The following is a 22,251-nucleotide window of genomic DNA, read 5'->3' on the forward strand; positions in this document are numbered from 1 at the left end:
GGCCATATTTTACTCCTATTGTGGAAGTATTTTAAAGACCTTCTGTTGCTTCCTATGGAATGTAATTCCCATGAGCATCATCCTCGAGAAGACCCCTGAATGGGGTCTGAAGGGCTTTTTTTGTGACGGAAGGGATCTAATTCACCCTCCCTGTCTGTGCTGCCCTCCACCTTCCTGACTTCTCGCAAGTCGAAAAATAAGCTATAAAATGGGGAGGTGATGCCGTCTGTGGAATAGGCTTATTGGCCTGTGGCTTAGTGGTAGAGCATCTGCTTGGCAGGCAGAAGGTCCCAGGTTCAATCCCCGGCATCTCCAGTTAAAGAGACTAGGCAAGTAGGTGATGTGAAAGACATCTGCCTGAGACCCTGGAGAGCCGCTGCCGGTCTGAGTAGACAATACTGAGTTTGATGGACCAAGGGTCTGATTCAGTATAAGCCAGCTTCATGTGTTCATGTGTATCCCATTCGTCCGACGACAGAATTTGACTACTTGGAAGGTTATCTCCCGGGAAGTATCTGCAACAAGAAGGGAAACATGAAGTTCATCAGATCTTCCGGGAAACGTTGACAGAATGGGGACAATATACTGAGTTTGAATATCGTTATAAAAAGGGCAATGCAGCAAGACATGTTCTATAGACTCCACTTTCCCTGTTCCACATGGACAAAGCTGTTTGGTAAGAGGAATGCGATGGAATCTGTCATCCAGGAGGGCTAAAGGTAGAACATAGAAACGTGCAAGGATGAAAGACCTCTGGTGTTTGGGAATTTCAAAGGATATGAGATCCTCTGCAGATTGAAAATATTTGGCGTATTGCTGGATGGATGAGTATTTGTGTATCTGAACCCTATCTGATTGTCACAAGATCGTTTTTTGCAGAGTAGCAGTCTGCATCAAACCAACTCTTCGACTTACGTTTCCTGAACAGTTGGATGTTGCAGTCCAGTGATTGCTTTAGAAGGATTTGTGACCATCCGGAGATAGAACGCTGGTGTAATGTAATCACTGAGGTTGTTGGGTTGCCCGAAGTCACGGCGTTTGGAGTTGTAATGTGCCATATTAGAAGTAAAATATTTCTTACATTGTTGTTGCAATTTCTCAGACCAGAGTGGTCTTCGGTAGGTCGGGAAAGATCCTTGATCTACATAGCGTGCATTGGTTGGAACTAGGATTTTGCAAAAAAAAAAATGGTAAATTTCCAGTTTGGGTTTATTGGGCCTGGTTTTTTTCAGTAAGCCCAGAATAAGCCAAATACCCATACCAGTAAATTTGTATTTCGGCTTTTTTCCCGGGTTTACCGAAAAATTCTGGTCCATTATAGTCCATGGGTTTTTCCTGAAGCTCCTGTGGGGGCATTTTTGGGAGTAGAGTTTCCAAATATTCAGGGTAGCTTCAAGGGACTCTCCTTGCATGTACCGCGAAGTTTGGTAAAGATTGGGATGGGGAGTCTAATTTTGTGTGGTCCGGAAGGGGTAGAGCCCCTCCTCCATAGAGGTGTATAGTAAAGTTTTCAATGCTTCTCTATGGAGGAGGGGGCTGCCCTTCTTGACCCCATAAAATTGGACCCTATGACCCAATCTTCTCCAAACTTTATGATTTTTGCAAGGAGAGTCCCTTGAAGCAACCAGGAACATTTGGGAACTCTACCTCCAAAAATGCATCCCCCAGAGCTCATTTTAAAATTCCTATAGGAAAAAGCCTCGGTTAAGCCAAAGCTGAAAAAAGCAGCTTCGGCTTTATTCCCAGGTTTTGGTTTTTGGTAAAACTGACACCTGAATATTGCTCAGATGGCTGATTTTGGGTTTATGTTCGGTTCGGGTTCATCGATATGCACAACCCTAGTTGGGACAAAAGTATATCCTGATGAATTGCAGATGTGAAGAGCCAGAGTAACTGGAAGATGGTCAGTGTCTTGTCTGGACTGAACTTTAAAATATGGGTTGGTAGTGAGCAAGTCCTGAGAAGTCAAAATAAAGCCAATAATACTTGCACCATGTTAGGACCCGAAACTATACTCCCTAGGGATGTCTCCTTGAATAGCCCCGTAAAGGATAACAAGGTCTTCCCTGGACGCAAGTTCTAATAAGCGTGAGCCTTTCCAGTTGGACTTGGTATCCTTGACGATTCTGGGAGGAAGAATATCTAATAAGTCCTTTGCTTGTGGTATGAAATTCAGGGCGTTATAATAATAATTTATTATTAGGTCTATGACCGCAGTCTTGGACCAAGGGAGGAAGAAAGGAAGGGAGGGGAAAATGAGAGAAGATGGGAAGCATAATACATAGTATAATACAATCTTAACTTAACAAAGCCCAATAAGTAAAATTCCTAATTAAAATAAACTGGGGGCAGAGCGAACTGACTAAAAGTTGCCAGAGCTAGGTGTTGAGAGTTCTTTCTTCTTAAGAGCAGCCACTCTGGCCAGAAAGCAGGCAACATTCAATGTGGCTGCACCATTAGTTGAGTCGCCAAGCAAAAAAGGCAACACCCAGGCATGTAGAGGGAGGTTCAAGCTGGTGAGGATTGGAGCAATAAGAGCATCTCTATCTTGAGACCAACAGGGACAGCAGAGCATCAAATGGTCCAGCGTTTCAATTTCGCCCGTGTTACATAGGCAGAGACGTCCGGAAAAGGTATCCCGGTATATCTGCCCAACATGACCATGGATGGAAAGGCATTTAAATGAGCTAAAAGGAGAGCCCGACGATGTGAGAAGATTGAAACCGTAGAGTGGAACTCTGGAAGCTTCTCTGCTGGGGGGAGTCCCAAGACCAGATCGAAGCAAGTACGTCGGGCCCTCCCAACCGTACTGGCCCAATCTAACTCCTTCAATCTCTTCAAGATTGCCGTTAAATGAGATGGAACCAGATTGTCAGAGGGAGTAAAGATTGGGAGTCCCAGTACTTTTAGTTTTTTCCGCTAACAGATTCAGCCAGGGGTTGGGGGCTGGGTCCTTAAGAGTAAGATGGAGAAACCCTGCCTGGGACGGGAGATTGTCGTCCGGCAACTTAAACCTAAGCTTAATTGCTCTCCTCCACGCATGTGCCTCAAGCGAGGGTTGGGCCAATTCCATACGGAGGGCAGGCCCAGCAACACACCTCGGAGTTCCAGTAATTCTCCTGAGGAAATAGTTCAAAAGGCAGTCTAGCTTCTCATGCACCCGGAAATCCAAATGTCTGCTCCATACAGAATCTGGGAAACCACCTTTGCGTTAAAGACATCAATGGCAGACGGGATGCGCTTGGCCCCCTTGGTTCAAAAAATCCTCTCTACCATTATAGTGGTGGATCTTGCTGACTTCTTCACATGGTCCAGATGGGCAGACCAAGATAGGTTGTAACTGAAGACAATGCCCAAGTAGCGGAAGGTGGAAACCCATTCGAGTTGTTTATGAATTTCAATGGCTTCTCTGTGCAATCTGACAAAATAGTTGGTAGAATTGTCCAGTCTTTCAGTGTTTTGGAATAAAAGAACAGAGATAAAAGGATAAAAGAACAGGAAGCCATTGAAATTCATAAACATCAGCACAACTTTAACAAAAAAGAAGAGAGTTTAAGAATGAATAAGGCTTGGCTTCCTGTCCTGAAAAACCTCCAGACTAACAAAGACTACAGCCCACAATAGCCATGCGGATTAGCTTTGGATTTCACATATTAACAGATCACTCCAGGATACGATGGTTCCATATTAACATACCTCACCCTCATTAGCACATTATCTTGATACTTATAGGACAATGATTAGCACATTACCTTTGATACTTTTTGCAGGACAATGATTCAGCTCAAACCCAACCCCTTTCTGACTATATATTACTCTTCCTACACACTTGACACTGAGAGACACTGTCCTTTAGTGTTACTCCTCTGAAGATGCCTGCCACAGCTGCTGGCGAAACATCAGGAAAGAAAATACCAAGACCACGGTCACACAGCCCAAATAACCTACAAGAACCAAGCCAAAACTTTATTCTTGGTGTCTGAATGTGATTAAGATAGAGCAAGTACACTGCTATAAATACCTGGGTGTGGTCTTCCAGGCAACAGGTTCAAGAAATTCTCACATAGCCCATGCCGCCGCGAATGCCCAAAATAGTGCCACAGCTATACAAAAAAATCTCTGGAGTAAGGGAGGACGTTCAGTCACAGCTGCTGTCCAGTTATTTAAAACTAAAACCCTTTCCCAAATGTTATGTGGGGCACCACTCATTACTACAGCAAACAACTCCATGAGGGAGAAAATCCAATCCAAATTCCTGAGAGCTCTTTTACAAGTCCCTCCCAGCGTCTCCAATGCTGCAGTTCGAATGGAGACGGGGGAGGTCACAATTGAAGCAAGGCTATGGATTGCTTCGATCTCCTATTGGCTTAAAATAGCTTTACGTCCTAAAGGACTTGTTAATTTAATTTTGCGTGATACTTTTGTTTCCCCCTGGTTGAGAAACCTAAAGAACAACTAGGCTACGATGGTCTCTCACAACATCTGCTCCTATTGATGGACTATTTACAGGCCAGGGCCTTGATAAGGCAAAGAGTTCTGGATGTAGAAAGACAGCATGACCTAAATAGAGTTAAAAATGTGTGTTACAACTGCAGCACTCTTACCAACGTGGTCCCGATGTCTTATCTTAACCACTTGAATAATCCAGACTACAGGAGGGCCTTCACCTTTTTTTTTTTCTTTTCTTTCAATAAGGATACAGGAAAGGAAAAAGGGAAAGGGGTAAATGTTAGCATAGTAAAAACAAAACAGTATTGTAAGATAATTTCTAATAAAGTATGGTTACAAAGTGACTTTAGTATGTTGTTCTTACTTCTAAATAATCTCTGGTATTTTAAAAATTATAGTTCTTGTTTAACAGTTAACTTAGCTAAAAAAGAAGAAAAAAATTTTAAGCAAAGTTGGTTATAGTATTTTAGCATCCCTTATTCGTGCTAATTAGACATCATATATAAATAAAAAGATGCCCACTTCTCCTGAAATTGCTCGGAAGATTCACTGGATTTAGCATTCAGTTCATCAGTCAATTTTGCCATTGCTGCATATTCTAACAGTTTTTCTTTCCAATTATCAATATCTGGTATATGAGTTTGTTTCCATGTCCTTGCTAAGAGGGCCTTCACCTTGATGCCATGTTTTTTACATATATATTTATTTAGGTCTTGGACCAGGGAAGGGGGAGGAAAAGGGATAGGGAAGGGATAAAAGACATAAAACAATTTTAAATTAAACAATGCTAAAAAAAACCAGGTGTCAGCCCAGGGAATAAAATTTCCTGACTAAACTAGACTGTGGTGGAGCAAGCTGACTAGAGATTGCCAACGGTAGGCATCGTGAATTATTTCTTCTTAGAAGCAGCCACCCTAGCCAAAAAGCATGCCACATTCGATGTTATCAAGCCATTGTTTGGATCGCCAAGCAAGAATGGCAACACCCAGGAATGTGAAGGGAGATTCAGGTTGGTAAGAATTGGAGCAATAAAGGCCTCTCTGTCTTGGGACCAGCGAGGACATCGGAGTATCAAATGGTCCAAGGTTTCAATTTCACCCATATTTCCAGGGCAGAGACGTTCTGAATTGGTTATCCCATTGAACCTACCCAGCATAACCATAGATGGAAAGGCATTCAGGTGGGCCAAAAGAAAAGCCCGACAATGTGAAGAAATTTGGACCGTAGTATGAAAGTCTGGAAGTCTCTCTGGTGGAGGAAGCCCCAATACCAAACCAGAACAAGTACGTCTAGCCCTCGCAACCTTGCTGACCCAGTCTAGCTCCTTCGCTTGATGCGATGTAACGTTCTCCCTTCAGCTATTTTGGAAGGGAGATACAAGAAGTTACCTTATGGTGAACTTTTATGCCCCTGTTCTGATGGGAGTATAGAGACCCTCGAACATGTCATGTTTGACTCTAAAATTTATACTAAGATACGAGAAGCCATTTCCTCTGTAATAGCTGGTTTCCCAGGGAGATCCAGAGCAATCCATCTCTCTAACAAGCTCTCAGATAAGGACATGGAGCTAACTTTTAAAGTGGCCAAATTTGGACGGCAAGCTATGAGGACTAAGCGTGCATGGGTTGAACTCAATGGTTGAGCGATTTTAGACTTCTATTTATGTTGATTCCAATTATGTATTATATTTTAAAAACATGCTCTCAACGGCTTTTTATGAGTGAGTGATGACTCGTGACAAGTATTTATTGGGGTATATACATGCTCTCCTTTTTATGTATGTATATGTATATTTATGTACCGTATATACTCATGTATAAGCCGACCCGCGTATAAGCCGAGGTGCCTAATTTCTCCCCCAAAATGGGGAAAAATTAGGCACCCGCGTATAAGCCGAGGGTCGGCTTATAACCCCTCCCCCCCCGCAGGCTTACCTGACGGGCTCCCGGTGAAGGCGGTGGTGGCGGCGATGGGCCCCCCGCAAGAGGCTTCCAGGGCGGGGGGAGCCAGGCGCGCCCGGCAGCCGGCTTCCCCCGGCCCTTGCAGAGCGGGGAGGTGGGGCCAGGCGCGCTCGGCGGCGGCGGCCGCGCGGCCTTGGAACGGCCGCAGCAGGCTTTCCCCAGCCCTTCCAGGGCGGGGGGAGCCAGGCGCGCCCGGCGGCGGTGGCCGCGCAGCCTTGGAACGGCCGCAGCAGGCTTCCCCCAGCCCTTCCAGGGCGGGGGGAGCCAGGCGCGCCCGGCGGCGGTGGCCGCACGGCCTTGGAACGGCCGCAGCAGGCTTTCCACAGCCCTTCCAGGGCGGGGGGAGCCAGGCGCGCCCGGCAGCCGGCTTCCCCCGGCCCTTCCAGGGGGGGGGGGCCAGGCGCGCCCGGCGGCGGCGGCCGCGCTGCTTTGGAACGGCCGCAGCAGGCTTTCCCCAGCCCTTCCAGGGCGGGGGGAGCCAGGCGCGCCCGGCGGCGGTGGCCGCGTGGCCTTGGAACGGCCGCAGCAGGCTTCCCCCAGCCCTTCCAGGGCGGGGGGAGCCAGGCGCGCCCGGCGGCGGCGGCTGCGCAGCCTTGGAGCAGACGCAGGAGGCCCTCACAGGGCGCTCCTGGCCAGGCGAAGCCGCATGGGCCCAGCAGCGGCAGCGATGGCGGTGGTGGTAAGTTGCCTCCTCCCCCCTCCCCCCTCCCCCTCCCCCCTCCCTCCTCCCCCTCCCCCCTCTCCCCTCCCTCCTCCCCCCTCCCCTACCGTATTGACCCGCGTATAAGCCGAGGCCGGCTTTTTCAGCCCTTTTTTTGGGCTGAAAAACTCGGCTTATACGCGAGTATATACGGTATATCTTTTATTCGCTGAGTAAAGTTGACAAAGGAAGAAATAAAATAAAAAAGAGGCGAGCTGAGTTCCAACATTACTAGTAAGAACATAAGAAAGGCCATGCTGGATCAGACCAAGGTCCATCAAGTCCAGCAGTCTGTTCACACAGTGGCCAACCAGAGTGCCGCCATCTTTCTTGGAACTCCCCTTCTCGCAAGGGAACCTTCGCTTCCATTCCTACAAACACAGGGATGGTCAGGAGGGAATCTGGGCTAGGATATTGTGATTCCCATCATTTCTGGCATCACAATTCCCACAAATATCCTGAATCTCATTTCATTTTATTATTAATGATGAAATTATTCCCCCCAAAACACACATTATTAATTTTTCTTCAAGATGTTGCTTTTATGTGAAAACCAAAATCAGTTTAGATGATGCAGCAGGTTGCTTGCCTTTAAACGGTGTGTTGTTCAAGCTGCATCCATTCCTCAATCCACAAATGTCTGGAAAGGTCTCTGAGGCTGCCAGTTCGTGCTGGGTCTTTTGTGTCCTGCATCTGTCGGCCACCAAGCCCCAAGGATCACACGGCCTGGGGTGAATACGCCTTGGGTTCATTAAGAAAAAACCGAAGAAAGGACATGATGGCCTCAATAAGGCCAGTTTATGCCTAATGAGAGGAAGGAGGGCATCTTGGCCATCTTCTGGTCACTAGGGGTGTGTGGGGGGGGAGGTAGTTTTGAATGCCCTGCATTGTGCAGGGGGTTGGACTTGATGTCCCTGGTGGTCCCTTCCAACTCTATGATTCTATGCTTAGAGAGCTGGAGGCAAGTGTTAGAGTAACACAGAATGCCTCTGCAGACAAAAATGTTCAGAGCAGAAACCTTCTCTGGAAACATACTTTCTGTGTAGTCCTGTGCAAAATGGTATAGTAGACAATGGTAGACCGACAATAGGGGAACCTTTTTAAACATTTGATGGGACTCAACCAAGAGAAGAACAGTTCTCTGCAATTTTCTGAATATGTATTTCTTGCAGACCCTCAGTATATTATACATGTCAGAGACTCAAAAAGAATGCAATTTTCCTTGCTGTTGGTTTAATGTATTGGATTATTTTAATCAGCTGACTGTCTGATGGGATCCTCCTTTCTTTCTCGAATGCTCAGGGACAGGAATCGATGGTCAGCTAGGCCATATTTTTTTCGTTTCAGAGATTCCCAGTGTCCTTTGAGAAGGTAGCCGTGTTCTTCACGGAGGAGGAATGGGTTCTGCTGGATCCAGGCCAAAGAAAACTTTTCTGGGAAGTGATAAAGGAAAATTACGAGACGGTGGACTCTCTGGGTAAGGATCTTTTCCCCTTTATTATAAATTGGGAAGAGAAGGGAGGAGGTGGCATTTTCCTTGGACCCTCTTGAATTTCAGAACATACTTTAATTCACCACAGATGAAAGAACGCAATTCCCACAGATACAGATATTATACCGCCTGAAAATGAAACCATTACTTATTTTTATGCTGTTTAGAAAAATGTGTTGATGAATAAGGCTCTGACTGAGAGAGAGGGAGAATATCTAGTTGGGTTAGAATGAAAAAAATTAGAAAGGGCCATACAGGCTCAATGCAGGATAAGCCTAAAGCATCCTTGACAAGTACTAGTCCGGCCGCTGCTTGAAGACTGCCAGCAAGGGGGAGCCTGCCTCCGCAGCCAATTCCACTGCTGAACTACTCTGACTAAAGATTTTTTTCCCTACCATCCAGCTGGTACCTTTTCGTCCGTAATATGTAACTGTTATTGCAAGTCTTATCCTCTGCTGCCAACATTTTAACAGCTGCCTATCCTCTTCTAAGCAACAGCCTTTCAAATAGTCAGCAGTTGTCTCTCCCCTCAGTCTCCTCTTTTCCTGACTGAAGATTCCCAAGTCCCTAAACCTTTCCTCGTAGGGCTTGGTCTCCAGGCCCCTGATCATCTTCATTGCTTTCTTCTGCACCCACTCCATTCTGTCCACATCCCTATTGAAGTGAGGCCTTCAGAACTGCACGCAGTACTCTAGATGGAGCCTGACCAGTGCGGTGTACAGCCGGACTATCACATCTTGTGATTCAGATGTTGTACCTCTGTTGATGGACACAAGACTGCATTAGCCTTTTTTTGCCGCTGCATCACACTGTTTAGTTTACAGGCCACCCCTGCCCCAAGATCTTATTCACACTTACTGCTACCCAGAAGTGTGCTGCCCATCCAGTATGCGGGCTTCTCATTTTTGTTACCCAGTTGTAGAACTCAGTCTTTATCTTTGTTGAATTGCATCGTGTTCACATCTGCCCTTTCTTCCAGTGTGTTCAGATCTCATTGAATTCTGTCTCTGTTTGCTACTCTTCCCAATTTGGTGTCATGTATAAATTTCTAAAAATATTGAAAAGTGCCAGGCCCAAAACCGCATCCCTTTTGCACCCACCTGGACACCTCCCTCCAATCAGATAAAACCCCATTGACAACTACTCTTTGAGTGCAGTTCTCCAACCAGTTCCCTATCCACCTAACTATCCTAAGTCCAGTCCACAGTCCTCCAGTTTATCCATAAGAAAATCATGGAGAACCCTGGCAAAAGCTTTACTGAAATCAGGTATACAACGTCGACAGCATTCCCATGATCCATTAAGCTCGTCACTCGATCAAAAAGGCGTCAAGGTTGGTCTGGCCGGACCTGTTTGGTACAAATCTGTGCTGACTTCCCCAGATCACCAAGTTCTCTATCAGATAGATAGACAGATGCCCATAGCTCCCCTTTTCTACTTCAGCCTTTCCATTTTGAGGCAGAGTGGTTCTCCCACAGTCCGTTGTTTGAGTGACGGAGGCTGATGGGAGGAGGGGAGGAACGGCATTGTTGATTTTACAAGGCCAGAGGGTGAATTTCCCACCCTGGTGCTTACAACCCTGTCTTTGCCTCCCAACAAAGGAGTTGCGGCAGTTCAACAAGTAGCAACAGCCTTAGCAATCATCCTTTCCTGGGAGACTGTAGGCAAAATTAGGTTTATGTCAAATCACTCAGCCCACTAAAGCTAACCGCCTTGAAAAGTTCTTCAAACTCCTTTGTTTTGTAAATGAGGGAATATTTTCTGCCTGTGCAGCTTTTCTCCTTTATGGGGACACAAAACTGCCTACGTTGTTCTCCTTCCTCCATTTGATCCTTACAACAGTCCTGCCAGGTAGGTCTGGCTGAGAGGGTGTGACTGGCACCAGGTGCCAGTGTCTCTTAGATCCAAGTTGGACACTCCGACCCCCACACTGTGCTGGATCTGATAGGTCAGGGAAGTTGCTGGGTCCCGTTTGTTTTGTAAATGGGAGATATTTTCCACCCTCCCTGTCTGTGCTGTGGCAGTTTCTTGTCTTCTCACGAGCAAACGTTTGTTCTCATTGCATATAGCAGAGGGATGTCGAAGAGCAAATCTGTGTCCAGGATGGTCTGATGCCTTTCATTTTTGGCACTGCAAGTCTCACCTCTTAACCTGAAGCCAGGGGCCAATATTCAGACACATAGCTTTATTGTTATTGTTATTCCTTCCACCGCCAACCATAGGTTTGAATGCAAAAATCACATGGCTTGAGGGGGGGATCTGGGGGTTTCTTGGTCCAGGGTTTTCCAATTCCTGGAAAGGTTGGTAAAGCTTCTGGGAGCGACTCGTTTTCTACTGTATCCCTTCTCCCACATTATTACCTCTTTCCTTCCTCATGGCAACTTCCATTTCCTCACCATTCATTTTGTTCATCTCACCTTCCCACCCACCAAACTGACTCTTCTCCCATCTTCAGCTTTCCCTCCTTTCCTCCCCCTGGCAGCATCTACCTGGGAGAAATCTGAGCCACTTATGATGTGCCGGCCCAGCCGCTAGGGTGGATTCGGATGTGTGGTGCTTGCCGGTCTGGATCCCATTTGAGAGCGGGGAAATTGTGAGGACTTGTGGGAAGTCGCTTATTTCCCCCTTTATCTCCCTCCCTGCACTGTCAATCTCATGCTGGCAGCCCTCACATGCTCCGTTTTCCATCCTTCCCACCCACCAGCCTGCCCTCCATGTTCATCTGCATTGAGGATATGTTTGCTTTACACACCATCTTTCTTCTCAATAGTGGTTCAAAGCAGCTAACACAATTCTCTGCTCCTGAATTTTATCCTCACAACAATCCTGTGGAGTAGGTCAGGCTGTGTGTGTGATTGGTCCAAAGTCTCCCAGTGAGCTTCTAGAGAAGAAGGGGGATTGAATCTGAGTCTCCCAGACGCTAGTCTGAAACTGGCTTTGGCAGTGTCATGTTGCCTGGCTGCAAAAGGTGCTGTTCCTGGCCCAGGGGAATCCTCTCTCAAAGGCCAAAGCAGCCCTCAAATGGGCACTGTTGCCTGACCCTGCCTCTAACATACAGAAACCAAGGCTTGAAAGCTGACAAGACTGTGTTGTGGCCCTTCAATGGCCATTGAAGGCATTTGTTTCTTATGTTATAGGCACTGCTTCTATTATTGTGGGGTGTTAGAACTGCCCAATGTACTTTCCCCCCAGATCTTCTCCAAGGCTGGGCCAAATTACAGGTCTTTAGAAAGCTCTGTCTTGTCTGTCCAAGTCTCCAATCTCCAGATTTGTTTCCATATTTTTTTCATTTTTTTCATTTTATTTAAACAATAATTATTTCAATAACATTCAAGATTTTGTTAAAAAAACCTTTTCTTTCCCTATTCTTTTTCTGTGTGTTCTCTGAATATACCCCAAAAAACAAATTAACCTTAAGGTGGTCTCGTGCACCTTTCTGCAACAGAAACAAGAACAACCCCCCTCTTCCTTTGGTAACCCATTTCTCCTTTTCCAAGACATCCTGGTGTATGGTTAAATATCACTGAGGTTTTTCCAGGCCCCACACTTACATTGTAGAAAAAAATCATTGACCACTGACCATACCTGCTAACTGGTATTAGTATCTTTTCATTCTTATTTGATATCTGCCTCTCTTTTGCAGTTGCAGATGTGAGGAAGATGGTGCGTGAGAAGGAATCTAGAAGGATAGTTGTAGAAAAAGACAGTGATCGGCAGATGAAAGGAAAATCTGGAGATGAACCAGTTCCAAAGCGAGGCCGCAGAAGGAAAAGGAAAGCAATACAGAATCCATATAAATGCTTGAAGTGTGGAAAGCGCTTCTCTCAGAATGCCCACCTAACTGCACATCAAAAGTTTCACACAGGAGAGAAGCCATATAAATGCTTGAAGTGTGGAAAGTGCTTCTCTCATAATGACAGCCTAACTGCACATCAAAGGGTTCACATAGGGGAGAAGCCATATGAATGCTCAGAGTGTGGAAAGTACTTCTCTAGGAACAGCAGCCTTACTGTACCTCAAAAGATTCACATAGGGGAGAAGCCATATAAATGCTTGGAGTGTGGAAAGGGCTTTTCTCAGAATGGCACCCTAACTGCACATGAAAAGATTCACTCAGGGGAGAATCCATATGAATGCTTTGAGTGTGGAAAGTGCTTCTCTCAAAATAGCATCCTAACTGCACATAAAAAGATTCACACAGGGGAGAAGCCATATGAATGCTTTGAGTGTGGAAAGTGCTTTTCTCGTAATGGAACCCTAACTGCACATAAAAAGATTCACACAGGGGAGAAGCCATATGAATGCTTTGAGTGTGGAAAGTGCTTCTGTCACAATAACAACCTAACTAGACATCACAAGATTCACACAGGGGGGAAGCCATATAAATGCTTGGAGTGTGGAAAGTTCTTTTCTCAGAATAGAAGCCTTACTGCACATCAGAAGATTCACACAGGGGACAAGCCATATAAATGTCTGGAGTGTGGAAAGTGCTTCACTTGCAATGGCTCCCTAACTCAACATCAGAAGATTCACACAGGGGAGAAGCCATATAAATGCTTGGAGTGTGGAAAGTGCTTCTCTCGGAATTACCACCTAACTGCACATCGAAAGATTCACACAGGGGAGAAGCCATATAAATGTCTGGAGTGTGGAAAGTGCTTTTCTCATAATAACGACCTAACTAAACATCACAAGATTCACACAGGGGAGAAGCCATATAAATGTCTGGAGTGTGGAAAGTGCTTCTCTCACAGTAACGTCCTAACTAGACATCAGAAGATTCACACAGGGGAGAAGCCATATAAATGCTTGGAGTGTGGAAAGTTCTTTTTTCAGAATAGAAGCCTTACTGCACATCAGAAGATTCACACAGGGGAGAAGCCATATAAATGTCTGGACTGTGGAAAGTGCTTTTCTCATAATAACGACCTAACTAGACATCACAAGATTCACATAGGGGAGAAGCCATATAAATGCTTGGAGTGTGGAAAGTGCTTCTCTCGGAATTACCACCTAACTGCACATCGAAAGATTCACACAGGGGAGAAGCCATATAAATGTCTGGAGTGTGGAAAGTGCTTTTCTCATAATAACGACCTAACTAAACATCACAAGATTCACACAGGGGAGAAGCCATATAAATGTCTGGAGTGTGGAAAGTGCTTCTCTCACAGTAACGTCCTAACTAGACATCAGAAGATTCACACAGGGGAGAAGCCATATAAATGCTTGGAGTGTGGAAAGTTCTTTTTTCAGAATAGAAGCCTTACTGCACATCAGAAGATTCACACAGGGGAGAAGCCATATAAATGTCTGGACTGTGGAAAGTGCTTTTCTCATAATAACGACCTAACTAGACATCACAAGATTCACATAGGGGAGAAGCCATATAAATGCTCCGAGTGTGGAAAATGCTTCACTTGCAGTGGCTCCCTAACTCAACATCAGAAGATTCACACAGGGGAGAAGCCGTATAAATGTCTGGACTGTGGAAAGTGCTTCTCTCAGAATAGCAGTCTTACTGCACATGAGAAGATTCACACAGGGGAGAAGCCATATAAATGTCTGGAGTGTGGAAAGTGCTTCACTTACAATGGCTCCATAACTCAACATCAGAAGATTCACACAGGGGAGAAGCCGTATAAATGTCTGGACTGTGGAAAGTGCTTCTCTCAGAATAGCAATCTTACTGCACATCAGAAGATTCACACAGGGGACAAGCCATATAAATGTCTGGAGTGTGGAAAGTGCTTCACTTGCAATGGCTCCCTAACTCAACATCAGAAGATTCACACAGGGGAGAAGCCATATAAATGCTTGGAGTGTGGAAAGTGCTTCTCTCGGAATTACCACCTAACTGCACATCGAAAGAGTCACACAGGGGAGAAGCCATATAAATGCGTGGAGTGTGGAAAGTGCTTCTCTCACAATAGCGACCTAACTAGACATCACAAGATTCACACAGGGGAGAAACCATATAAATGCTTGGAGTGTGGAAAGTGCTTCTCTCGGAATACTGTCCTAACCAGACATCAAAGGATTCATACAGCGCCACTTCAGGGAAAGGCAGGTTTTTTTTGGGAGGCAAAAAGCTTGTGTTCCTAAACTTTCTAGCACTCACCCACCTGAATCCCTGCGAAAGAGAGGATGACTCTGGCTTTCCATCAGGGCTGCCCCTACCACGTGATCTATAGAGGATTGGGTCAGGAGTAACATGGTAGGGACAACCGTGTTTCCTTCTCTGTGAGTCTGCCTTGCCATAAAGAACCTGACTATAGGAGGAGGACTCGAACCTGCATCCCCTGAGTTCCCTGGTGGGTGTTTCTCCCACCCCCTCCCACTCATGCCTGCATCACCCTCTTGCTGTGTCCTTCCTGTGGGGGACAGTATGCTGATCTACGGCTGCATCAGGGCACCCTGGTTGGCCGCTTCCATCTCTGCCAGCCACAGAGATGTCTGTGCCGTGATTGGCGTATGCTGACGGCATTTTTACCGATGCCAATGGTATTGCTATGCTCTCCTCATCTTGGCCTAAAACGTTTACTTTGATCTCCTCTACTAGGTAAGCACTGAATTCCAACTAGGGTTCCCCCCCCAGCCCCTGACCAGCAACGTATAGAGATTTTAAGTTCAAGCTAGGGTTGCCAATCTGAAGATGGGGCCTGGAGATCTCCTGGGATTACAACTGATCTCCAGACAGAGCGGACTCCGTGGCATTGTACCCCGCTGAGGTCTTTTCCAATCCCCAAACACCAACCCCGTCAGGATCCATCCAGAAATCTCCCAACCCAGACCTGGCAACCCTAGTTTAGGCGGTTGTGGATTCAGATCCAGTCAAGATAGTGAGGGGTCTGAGGTCCTATGAGGAAAGGTTGAAAAAGATGGGGATGTTTAGACTGAAGAGGAGAAGACTGAGGGGACATGATGGCCAACTTCAAGTATTTGAAGCACCGTAATATACAGGATGGTGGAATTTGCAGCAAGAAGGGGAAAATCAGCAAAGAATCCTTTCCCTTCCCCATAGACTTGAGAAGCCACTCAGATTAAACAGCCCTTTTAAGATCCAAGCTTATGAAGGAACAACTCTGATTGATTTTATTTGCGTTCTAGTTTGCCTTTCTCACTGAGACTCAAAGTGGAACACACACACAAAACCTTTTGGCAACGCTGTAGTTTTGTGTGTGTGTGTTCCACTCTGAGTGTAAGGCAGGGGTTCCCAACCTCTTTGAGCCGACGGACGCTTCTGGAATTCTGACACAGCATGGTGTGCGCATCCCCAAAATGGCTATTACATAATGGCTACTACAGGGGACGGAGCCAGCCACAAAGTGGCTGCTGCAACTTATATTCCGTCACACCAGGAAGATCCTTGTGCTGTAGTCGCACTCGCTGCCATAGCAGTGTTTTTAAAAACTTGCACAAGCAATCAGCTCTTTCAACGGCCAGTCGGAAGCTTTGCTGTACCAAAGTCTCATACGGCCCCGTCCACTTTCCAAAAATACTTGTTAGGCGTGAGGACATTTGTCGGCAGGCACCATGACGCCCATGGGCACTCCATCAGGGACCTCTGGTGTGACGAATATAATACACAAAGGAATACTGTTGGATTACAAAGTTAGAAAATCATGTTTTGTATTTACGTTATTTATAGTCCACCTTTCTCATATGGACTCAAGGTGGATTATGCACGGTAAGTCAATATAGTCATCAGGTTGGGACATACAATGCCATAGGAATTAGGGTTGTAGAACAAACCAGAAATCTAAAAACAGAACTGCAGCAAAGCGTAAGCATTAACATGACATCTTTAACGATGCAAACAATCTACAGCAGGGCCCTAGTTTCAGCATGCTAAACACCATAGAATAAACCACAGTTCCTAATAATTGATCCAAGTAACTTTGTGAACCAGTTAGTGCAGTGCACCTGTATTGCTCTGTATAAAAGCCCTCTTAAATAACCCAGTATTGCATAGTTGGCTGAAAGCCAGGAGAGTGGGAGCCTTTCTGATAGTCTCGGGCAGGCCGTTCCACAATTGACGCAATTGCACTGTTCTGATGGCACTGAGTTCTAATTCTGCAATTCCATCCTCTACTTGGTTTGACATACTGCGTCGGATACTGTTTGAGCATTGTTTCTCATTTTTGTAATCATCCTTGTGTCCACCCACTCTTCCCTTTGATCTCCTAGACTCTTGTGTAAATCGAGTGCGTGGTTTTTGCTGTGTGTGTGTGTGAGTGCACAATCCAAATTAATTTCAATACAATATTTTAAAATTTATACAACACTTCTTTATTGACAGTCTTTCTGCTGGTGTTCTCATCACTGTAAAATTTCATAAAAAGATCCTGCACTCCAAACCTCTCGGTAAGCTACGTCTCCTCAAGCTAATTCCCCCAACTAAATGCAAGCTATCTAATTGGGGTAAGCAGAAGAAGAGTTGGTTTTTATATGCCAATTTTCTCTACCTTTTAAAGAGAATTAAATTGGCTTACAATTTCCTTCCCTTCCTCTCCCCACAACAGACACCTTGTGAGGTAGGTGAGGCTGAGAGAGCTCTAAGAGAACTGTGACTAGCCCAAGGTCACCCCACCGCTCATGTTTTGGAGCTGGGAATCAAACCCGGTTCTCCAGATTAGAGTCCACCGCTCCTAAACACGACACCACGCTGGCTCTCCCTAGGCTGATCCTGCACTAAGCAGGGGGTTGGACTAGATGGCCGGTATGGCCCCTTCCAGCGCTGTGATTCTAAATGTCCCAAAATGTGCTTTATGAGGCATGGACCCCAGAAGCTGCAACCAGAGGGAAAGGAATTGGTGAGAAACCTACAAGTTACTAGTAGATGAACTCTGGCACAAAAGTGGAAAAAAAATAAGCTTCCTGACTGAAATAACTGGATTCGTCAAGCCTGGTTCACTTTGCTAATGAACATGGTGACCGTAATGAAAACGTTCTGGGATGGGTTGAGGAAAATACAAGAAGAATCTGTTAAAATTTAGCAGCTGTTCATTATTTACCGGAATAAAATTAAGCCAGAAGAAAATGTGAGGGGAGAAATCCTGAGATGTAGTTAAAATGTACTAGAACTGGTACTGAATTATATTTACAGTTAAGATATACTTCGAATGTATTGTCGACTGTGTGGATTAGTGTTTTTGTGCATCATGTACTATTTCACCATTTTATGAATGTTACAAATGTGAAACCTAATATGTTTTTTTAAATTAAAAGAATAATCTGCTAATGAACATGGTGACGACAATTCATATCTATCAGCTGGTATAAAGAAGGGGAAAAGGAAGAAATTGTACAAGAAACCTAAACATACTCTGACAAGGCTTGCATCATGGGATGCTGTCCAAAGAAAAGGAACTTTGGAAATGTGTACATCTCATTGTGCCAGCTGAAAGATTTACAAAGCCAGTCACCACAAGGATAAAAACACTGAAGGGAAATCTCCAGTGATAAATGTAGTGGGACGCAGAGAGTATTTCAACCAGAGGAGCACCCTTCTTCAGCTTCCTGTCCATGCATAAAAAACAGGAAGAATCTCTCCCCAATGTTAACGTTGCCATCCCGAAAACTGATCCCCGTGCAGAAGAAAGGACAATCTACAAAAATGGAGATGGGGGCTGAAAAGAAAGAGAGGAGAGAGCGGGAGACTCGGTGTCATGGCAGCAACACGCTCTTCGGCTTGGTTTCGGCACAGAAAGGGGCATAAAGTCTTCTTCTGGCTCAGGAGTCAACCCACCACCGAGGCCTTCAGAGCAAGGGGTGTGGGAGACGGCGAGGACCCCGCAAAAAGAGGGCCTCGATGGCAGCTTCCTCCGAGGGGGAGAGCCGGATTTCGGTCTGGGCAAGGAGGTGGAGGGGCTGGGAGAGGGAAAGGACCGCAGAGGGTGGCTCTCTTCTGACCGCAGGAGAGGCTACTCAAGGGTCGCTGTGAGTCCGAAGCAACCAGACAGCACTGGACACACAACACAGAAGGAACAGAGGGGGTGGGGAGAGAGTGACCAGGCCCCACCTGGAGGTTGGCAACCCTAATAACATCACCCCTTCAGGGCACAAAGAAGAGAGGCTCTGCCTCCTGTTTCCCAGCAGGAGCAGGAATGGCACCGACTCCCTCTCTGCTCAGCTGGGAAGGAAAGGTCCTCTCCTGCCCTGTGTGTTTTGAGGCCAGGCCTTCCTCTTCCCTCCAGCTCCCCTCATTCACATGAAGACGAAGAGCTGGTTTTTACATGCCGACTTTCTCTGCCACTTAAGGGAGACTCAAACCGGCTTACCGTCACCTTCCCTCCCCCTCCCCACAACACACACCCTGTGAGGTAGTGTTGTAGCAGACTTTAGGAGCTAGATTTTCAAACACAAAGACTCAAAGCCAGCTTTGGAAGAATCAGATTTATTATTGCAAATAGCTATTTGAGTCTCCAGACTCTGCCCTTCCGAGGCTTTCAAGATGGAGTTGGGGCCCTGAACATAAGTGTGTTCAGACTTTTAATTAGCTCATTATAAAATTCTAACTACGCATATTACATAGTAACTTGTCATTGGCTCAGAGTTCTAGGGAATGATTCCATTGGCTTATAATACAAATCAGAATTACTTTCATTGGTTACAAAAATAAGGAAAACCATTGGTTTACAGAAATATAAGAATAATTCCATTGGTTTAGATCACTGGTTCCCAACCGGGGGTCCGCAGACCCCCAGGGGTCCATGAGAACTAAATTAAGGTCCACGAAACAAAGTTATAAACCCATAATAAATTAATATTTTCAATTAAAAGCTCTCTATTATAAAAAATATATTCAAATATTATTCTAAGTTTAATGTTTAACAGTTATGATTAAAGTTTATTTTCAAATTCTCGGAATTTTTATTTTGACCCTTGGGGTCCCTGCACCGAACAAAAAAGGTCCTAGTGGTCCCTGGTCAAAAAAAGGTTGGGAACCACTGGTTTAGATCATACTTATTATTAGTGCACCTGGTATTTTTATCTAGTTACAACTAATCTTCCCTCCCTTGACATTCCAGCCACCGTGGCATCTGGGTCTGTTGGCCAGCCTTGAGATGAACAACAGTATTGTATAGCTATCTCATCTTGAATTCTCGTCTCGTCTGTCTTTAACTCCTAAATATATATCTCCAGAGGCCCTCTGAGTTTGGAGTTTTAATATTTCTCAATTTTTAACTCTTACAGGTCTGCTGCCTCAGTAGGTGGGACTGAGAGAAGTGTGACTAGCCCAAGGTCACCCGGCTGGCTTCGTGCGTAGGAGAGCGGACACAAATCCAGGTCACCAGATGAGCCTCCGCCGCCGCTCACGCGGAGGAGTGGGGAATCCAACCCGGTCCTCCAGGTCAGAGCCCACCGCTCCAAACCACCGCCCTTAACCACGACACCATGCTGAAGGGGAGAGAAAGGAGGGATCCTTCCTGCCCTGTCTTGGGGAAAAAGTTTCACTCCCTTTCAGTGGAGTTGCCAACCTCCTTGCGGGGCCTGGAGATCTCCCACTATGACAACCTGAGCTCCAGGCTGCAGAGGTCGGTTCCCCTGGAGAGGATGGCTGCTGTGGGGAGGTGGGGGCTCTGCGGCACTGAAGTCCAGAGGAGGTCCCTGTCCTCCCCATCCTCCAGCCCCAAACCTCCAGAGATGTCCCCATCCACAGCTGCCCTTTTAACCCCTGTCCTTGGAACAGGGCGCTTCCCAGCAGCAGAACAAAGTGCTGCAACAAACCCTAAAGATTTGGGCAAAAGTGGTTTCTCCTTCCCCATCGCCTGCTGTCTCTTTTCCAGCATCTCTCCAGCTGGTCAGAGGAAACGGCCCCCCTCCCCACCCCTCCCCTCCCCTCCCCTCCCAGCCCCAGGAGAGCCAAGAAACCCCCTCTTTCCAAAGACTTCTGTTCCTCCCTCTGGGTCTGGTTGTCGCAGGGAACTACGTTTCCCAGAAGGCCTTGCGAGAAGCATTGATCTCAGCCCTGCCTTTCCCACGTGTTGGATGGGGCGGCTCTTCTCGGAGAGGGAGGAGGACCATTGTGGGCAATGGAGCCCCTGGGGGTCTCTCTCCTTTCTGGCTCCCCCCGGCTGGAGGGAGGATCTGGCTTTTGCACGTCTGCAGGGGAGGTGAGTCAGTGGAGGGTCTCATGCAACAGATCTTGGGCAAGGAGAGGGGGAGAGAAGACACGTGTGAAGCGGAGGGGAAAGAGGGGGGCCTGAAAAGAGGTAGTTTTCTCTGCAACCAGCCAGGGCTGCCTTTGTTCTTAAAGGCCAAACGGACCCCTGATCTGATCCACCGGGGTTCGTGGCCTGTTGGTGGCTCGATGCCCTGGTGTGTCACGGCCATATGTTGGTATTTGTATTTTCTGTGCCTACTGTTGTAGGATCCCAGTGAGCACAATCTTGAAGAAGATCTCTGGACTGGCAACCGGTTTGAATTTTTGTAAAGGAGGGAGTCTAATTCACCTCCCTGCCTGTCCGGCCTCCGCCTTCCTGGCCTCCCCTGAGTAGACCATCACTCCCATTGCAAAATATTAGAGGGATTTTCTGTTGTTTATCTGGGCCAAGAGGTTTCCATCCCCTGGACTTGGGGCCCTGGGACTCCCACAGTCATTCTGAGGCTGGGGCCAATGTCGAGACTCCCAGTTTGCATTTTCTAGATAAGAATAATCCCCTGATTCAGGAAATCTCCTGCCATATCTTTGCCCAAAATCATTTCTGTTGTATGAAATTCTACATTTACTGAGACGATGCAGTAGTTTACTTCCAGTTTAAAGGCGTTTAAAGACTGCAGTCATTCCACAGAGCATAAATCTCTGAAAAGATCTCTGAGGTTTGTGCTGGGTGTTCTTGACCCTGCATCTCTCTCACCTGCCAAAAGAGAACAGGGTGGCCATATTTAGGCCAATTTTTGTTTGTAGAGCTGGACGCAAGTTTAACAGTAACACAGAATGCTTCTGCAGAAAATTTGGTTTACAGCAGGGACCTTCTGTGGAATTACAGTTTCTGTGTATGTCTGCGGTTACACATGCAAAGTAGTTTGGTTGTTGAACCCACTACACAGTGAAATGGGGAGGGATGTTTGTTTTTTTTCGTTTAAGTGAATTTGACAAAGAGAAGCCCAGTTTTTTGCAATTTTCTAAATTGGTATTCTTGGAGACTTTCAGTACATTCTAATTGTCCCATGTTGTAAAACAATGTCATTGCTGTGGGTCTGATGTATATAATTCTTTTAATCCGTTGGCTGGCCAATGGGATTCTTTTGTTCATTCGTTCTTTCGTTCTTTCTTTCGTTCTTTCTTTCGTTCTTGAATACCAGGGGACAGGAATCGATGTTCAACTGGGCTATCTTTTCCTCTTTCAGAGATCCCCGGTGTCCTTTGAGGACGTAGCCGTGTTCTTCACGGAGGAGGAATGGTCTCTGTTGGATCCAGGCCAAAGAGAACTCTTCTGGGAAGTTATGGAGGAAAATTACGAGACCCTGGCCTCTCTGGGTAAGGATTGTTTCCCTTTCATTATGAACACAGAAGAGATGGGACGGGGTAGCATCTTCCTTTGACACTCTTGAATTTAAGGCACGCTTCCATTTGAGGAAAGAATGGAGATTCCGCACTTGGGGATCTTAACAGCACCTGAAAAAGAAAGCACTTAATACTT

General features: G+C 46.2%; 1 protein-coding gene across 1 annotated transcript in view; it reads left to right on the top strand.

The window, feature by feature from the left end:
- The window catches only part of LOC130491071 (zinc finger protein 493-like), a 67,603-nt gene that overhangs the window by 18,339 nt on the left and 27,013 nt on the right, over window positions 1-22,251 (top strand). Inside the window, exons 5-6 of the mRNA XM_056864833.1 lie at window positions 12,794-13,793; window positions 14,214-14,668. Of these exons, the coding sequence (XP_056720811.1) occupies window positions 12,794-13,793; window positions 14,214-14,668 (1,455 nt within the window). The remainder of the gene's footprint in view (window positions 1-12,793; window positions 13,794-14,213; window positions 14,669-22,251) is intronic.

Source organism: Euleptes europaea, chromosome 1 (assembly GCF_029931775.1).
Source record: "Euleptes europaea isolate rEulEur1 chromosome 1, rEulEur1.hap1, whole genome shotgun sequence".
NCBI lineage: Eukaryota > Metazoa > Chordata > Lepidosauria > Squamata > Sphaerodactylidae > Euleptes > Euleptes europaea.